This window comes from Lampris incognitus, unplaced genomic scaffold (genome assembly GCF_029633865.1).
Source record: "Lampris incognitus isolate fLamInc1 unplaced genomic scaffold, fLamInc1.hap2 scaffold_240, whole genome shotgun sequence".
NCBI lineage: Eukaryota > Metazoa > Chordata > Actinopteri > Lampriformes > Lampridae > Lampris > Lampris incognitus.
This window is the reverse complement of record NW_026611198.1, coordinates 40,246-46,182: the sequence shown is the minus strand read 5'-3', so window position 1 is coordinate 46,182 and position 5,937 is coordinate 40,246. Positions and strand designations below refer to the sequence as shown.

General features: G+C 41.9%; 1 gene segment (V, D, J or C); it reads left to right on the top strand.

The window, feature by feature from the left end:
* Positions 1-3,410: 3,410 nt before the first annotated feature.
* LOC130133152 (T cell receptor alpha variable 19-like) lies at positions 3,411-4,151 on the top strand (the record flags this gene model as incomplete). The annotated part of the segment is given in 3 exon segments: positions 3,411-3,429; positions 3,524-3,879; positions 4,146-4,151. Coding segments are annotated over 3 exon segments (381 nt in total), but the record flags the coding sequence as incomplete, so codon positions are not given.
* Between the last annotated feature and the right edge of the window lie 1,786 nt (positions 4,152-5,937).

Here is a 5,937-nt window from a genome sequence, read left to right as displayed (position 1 = left end):
CCTTTAAGTTTCAGTTCTAATTTCCATTAACCTAAGTTACTTAACCAGTAAATCAGAATGCCAAAAGTAACACACAACTGCATTACCCCATGAACAGTATGAATGAGTAATAAACTCAGCCGATACTGCGATTAACAATACAATATCAGATCAAAAATCAAAGTCAATAATCAATGTAGGCTATAATCGGTCCTTTTTGGAAAGTCCGTTGTTGCTCCAATGAGCCCAACTACGTTTTGCAGTAACAAACTGGAAGTTTCAGTCCTACCACAATCCAGGTGCTCGAATCTGTAGGCTGCTGTCCTGAGAATGAGCTGTCTGCAGCCGCAGACAGACCACGTGGATCCAGCAGGGCTCCTATAGGTGGCTCGCCATCTTGTTTCCAGCTTGGGGTAAGAAACACCAACCGCGATCTTCCCAATCCAAGAAAAACCTGGCCTGCATTATAACAGGCGCATCACACACGCAAAGGCGTTAGTTTACATATCTCTCAATAAAATAATCAAAAGAAAACAACAGAAGTACCGACTGACATGGTCAATCTACCCACCGCTAAAACGTGACGCAGTTTAATTTCTGTGCTAATACGCCATGCTGCTGCGGCCTAGCTGGAAGGAGCTAGCTTAGCAACTCGGTTTGCACAAAAGAAAAACACATTCTGAGTTCGGTTCACAAAAGAAAAACACATTCTGAGTTCGGTTCACAAAAGAAAAACACATTCTGAATTCGGTTCACGAAAGAAAAACGTGGCTCCTCAACAATCTTTACACAAGTTATGATCCACAACATAACGGAGCTACTTATAGCTTTAACTAGCCTATGCACACAGACATTGTAAACGGACAGGTTCGGCTAGTTAGCATCGGCTAGTTAGCATCGGCTAGTTAGCAGTTGACTCACCAAGTCCTGGACGACACTCGGACACAACACAAAACCCAGGGCTCGGAGGAGGACCAGACCAACAAAACACTCAGCTTGGATAAAGAAAGAACCAACTGTAGCTCGCTGCCATTTCAAAGCAGAATCTTCTATCTCTCGTTCCAGCGGCTTCTCTCAAGCGTCTGCCTGGCGTTCTGAAACCGGGCTGCTTCTGGGACGTCCTCCCTCTCGAGCAAGGCAGCTGATTGGCTAATCGGCACTGCACGCGCTGCGTTCAAAGAAATAGCAATCTGAACCAACAATATGAATATGAATTTATCGGTACCACGAATTACTTATCTACTGTTCACTATTTATTTGCAAAATGAATAATTATGATTATTTATTATTGTAAACTACTAATAAGACACATTAGCCCCCTAGCTAACGGGTCTGACCCTTTAGCCGAGCGGTTAGTGACGTCGTCTTGTGGTGCATTACACCACAAGGCGACGTCATTATTTATTTTGTCTTACTGACATTGAGAGAGAGGTCGTTATCATGGCACCATATGGTTAAATCTTCCACTTCCCTCCTATAGGCCGTCTCATCACTGTCACTTATTACTCCAATCACTGTGGTGTCATCTGTGAATACAATGATGCTGTTGTTGTCATGTTTGGCTACACAGTCTACTACTGTGCTGTGAGGCCCACAGTGACAGGAAACCCAGAGTCACTGTACACAAACCTGACAGTGTCTGACAGAACATTTACACACTTCAGCTCAAGTTCAAGTTGAAGTTCAACATTGTTGTCATGTGTGTTTAAATACAATGAAATTCTTGTGCTTTGTGCTCTCTCTGTCTTAACACAAAGGACACAAGGACACCCCCCCCCAAAAAACAGACCAACATAGACTATGTACACAGAATTCAAACATTATATACACAATATACAGTACACAATAACAAAACTATGTAAGGTGCATATGGATGCATCAACTGTTCGGCAACTTCACTGCCTGTGGAAAGAAATTATTACCGAGGTTGGTGGTGTGTGATTTGATGCTCCAGTAACGTTTTTAGGTGGAAGGAGTGAGAACAGAACATGAGCGGTGTGGTTGGTGTCCTTAATGATTTTTGGGTTTTCGTTTTGCAGCGAGTGGTGTGAATATTATGAAGTTGTGGTAGTTCCATGCCAATGATATTTGCTGCTGTTGTTTCAGTCCTTTGCAGCAGCCTGCAGTCCTGAGCAGTCAGGTTACCAAACCACACTGTGGTACAGCCTGTGAATACGCACTCCATGGTATTGAGATAAAAGTTAATAAGAGTTTATATATTCATACCAAATGTGTGCCAATGTGACGCTTCCAAAAAGATGGTCTCTGCTGTGCCTTCTTGAGGGTGCAATTGGTGTTGACAGACCATGTACTGGTGTCAGTGATGTGTAAACTGAGAACTCTAAAACTGTCCACAATTTCAACAGATTATCCAGTGATGGAAATAGGAATGTGATTTCCTTCATTCTTTCTAAAGGCAACAATGATTTCTTTTGTCTTACTGACATTTAGAGAGAGGTTGTTATCATGGCACCATATGGTTAAATCTTCCACCTCCCTCCTATAGGCCGTCTCATCACTGTCACTTATTACTCCAATCACTGTGGTGTCATCTGTGAATTCAATGATGCTGTTGTTGTCATATTTGGCTACACAGTCATGTGTAAACAGACCGTACATTAGGGGGCCTAGACATCAGCCCTGAGGCGTGCCAGTCTGAAGAACTAATGTGGATGATTATGTTTTACCTATTCTCACAGTCTTGGACGGGCCTCTCAGGAAATCAAATGAGCAATTAGAGATAGAGTTGCCCAGACCAAGACCTCCGAGTTTCAACACCAGTTTGGATGGTACAATGATATTGAAAGCAGAGCTGTAATCAATAACTTTGTCTACAACTTATGGAGATGGTTTCACATAAACCCTTCATGTAACAATTGTTACATTACATGAACATTTGACTGGTTGACTACAAATCTTTAAGATTAGTTCTGAAGTTGGTTGGAGTTTGGTTTGATAACTCATGTCTTAGTTTGTTTCTGTCCAGATAATCCAGACATTTGCAAAAGGCAGCATTTTTCTTATAAAAATTTCACAACAACTTTATACACAGTGTTGACTGTACATTTTTTTAAATGTCCATGTTATTTACAAAATATTGCACTTAGTTCACATCCACTCAAGTAAAAACAGACAACCAAACAACCCAATTCATGACTTCAAAAGATAGGTAGACAAATGTTTGATGCAACTGTAGAAGTTGAATATTAAGACGTGTTCATTGTTTTAAAGGGCAATTCCCCTCAACAGGAATATGATCTAAAATGTGTTGTAATGTCTGAACCTGTCAGCAAGCCCCGCCTTCAAATCTACCACTTAGCGTTGGAGCTAAAACCAGGTTCCACAGTGAGACACAGGAAGTCCTCTCTGGTCACTGGAGCTCATAGTTACTGAACAGAAGAGCTATGAGCTTCCTGCTCATCTCACTGCTGTTGGCTGCTATGTGCTTTGGTAGGACACAACTCTTTGTTTGCTTGTTATTAATCTGAACTTTGTCTTGTTGATTCTTTTCCTCTCACTGACACCGTCTGTTGTTGTCCCACAGAATGCAGAGCTCAAAAAGACAACGTGCTCCAACCCAAAGGAGATGTGACTGCAAGTGAGGGAGAGACAGTAACACTGGACTGTCACTATAACACCAGTGACTCAAGTCCATATCTTTACTGGTACAGACAGGCTGCAGACGACAAGCCCACATTCATTCTAAGCCGCTTTACTGTTGGATCAGGGACCACAGTGGACGGGTTCAAGGAGAGATTTGATTCCAACCTGGATTCCAGCTCAAGATCAGTTCCTCTGAAGATCCAGAGTCTGCAGCTGTCTGACTCTGCTGTGTACTACTGTGCTCTGAGGCCCACAGTGACAGGAAACTGCAGAACCTACTACACAAACCTTTGGAGGGTCTATCAAGAATCCAGAGACAACGCAACGATAAACCAGATCCACTAGAGGGCAGTATTCACATTTTAAAGTCTTTGGTTCCTTGCTGAAGAAAAACTCATTGGACAGTTTGACAAGCCAGCTTCCTACACCTGCTGATCTGTCCAATGTGTCAATACAACATTCAAAAACATTTTATTCTGCATTGAAACGTTAAACTGTCTTGATAAAGAAAAGTATTAACGTCTTCTCTAGATTCATTTAACAAATTCTGCATTGTATTCTAGTCTTAGAAGAAAAAAAACTTGATGGAAGTCAGAGCTTGGTGGTTACTTGATGGAAGTGAGACTGCTTGACTAATCCATGGGACAAGTAGCAGTGTGTATGGTGACAGGTGAGTGGTGGTGTTTAGTCATGCTTATTTAACAGGTATTCTTTCAAGACTCATTATTTTAGCACCCTGTCTTACTTTCGAACACGCATACAAAACATCGTGTTCCCTGGTCGTCACTATAAATCGTTTACCACTGTGATGAGAGTCATGACTGAGCTGGACTGGTGCATTTTCTGCAAGGCAAATGTTTTGTTCCTGATTCATTTGGCTGCCCTGGAGGAGTCGTGTCGAGAAGGAAGGGAGAGGCGGGGAACACACTCTTCTGTCGAGCTGTCAGGTTGCTTGAAAGACGAAGCGATGACAGCAAGTAGGAGAAGAACAAGCGTGCTCCTGCTGTGAAAGCACAGAGGCCTGGCTGCAATGGAAGGAGCTGTGGAGTCAAGACAAATGACATTTCTCCCAAAACTAATAGACATTTCCCTCTCCCTCCCCTCACTCTCCCTCTCTCTCTCCGCTTCTTCATCTGTGGATTGGGTACACAGAGTTTATAGCATATCGATAACATCCAGCAAAAACATGACTTTATCAATGACATTAGCACACAAAACAGGTAATATATGATGCATATCAATAGAAGGTTGATTCTGCAACTGTATGACTGTATTATGAAAAATATACATTATTGATTTAAATGAACGGCACCTAATGTAAAATATCAGATAGACGCATATTATGCTTAATCAGAAGCATATTCTGCATATGCGACTCGTGGCTTGGGGGGGGCAGCAGGGGGCCCAGGAATAGTATTGGGGTGGCCGTGGCCACCCCTGGCCACCCCTTGGGGGCGCCATTGTGCTAATTCTGTCCCCCCGTTGTTATTTCTTCGGACAATATTACTGATGGCCGTTGTCTGTTTAAATAGAGGCACTTGATAAGGAGGACCTTTCTTTCCACAGTTTTTGTCTCTGTCATGGTTGGTGAGACTTATTGACTTTGGGTCATGTTCAGAAACCATTTAATAATTATAATGACTAATCTTATTCTATGTCGTCCTGTTTAGATCCAACACATTTATCATTTCTTATAATGTAAGAATCCCCTTATATATATATATATATATATATATATATATAATATTTTAGTAAAGAGAACAAAGAGGTGAAGGGTCCATCATGACATTAATTTTTAAATCTCCACCACCACAACACTACACAGACCAAGACAAGGGGAGGAGTTAGAGAACTGAATGTTAAAGACTTCCTGTTGGAACTGAAGAGCAGCTGAGTTCTTTTCACTTGGTGATTCAATACACTTCAGTCACAATGTTACTCCATTTAATCTGGCTGATGATATCTACCTTTCATTCTGGTAAATATGAGATGGAAGAACATACATCCTATTATTATCCATAAGGTATTTCCATGAACTATTGTGTTTGTAAAAATCCATGTGTCTATCTAGGGTTCTCTGAGGATTCAGTTACACCATTTCATGATAGAATTCTGGCTTTGGAAGGAGACAGGGTCACTCTCTCCTGCAACTACTCTGTCTCTTCACCGAACCTTTTCTGGTATCGACAGTACTCCAGCTCACCTCCACAGCTTCTCATCACGGACTATTCAGAGAAAGTACCAGGGTTGACTCTTAAGCATGAGAGAGAAAGAAAAGCGTTTCATCTGGAGATGTCCTCTGCTGCAGTGACAGACTCTGCTGTGTACTACTGTGCTGTGAGGCCCACAGTGACA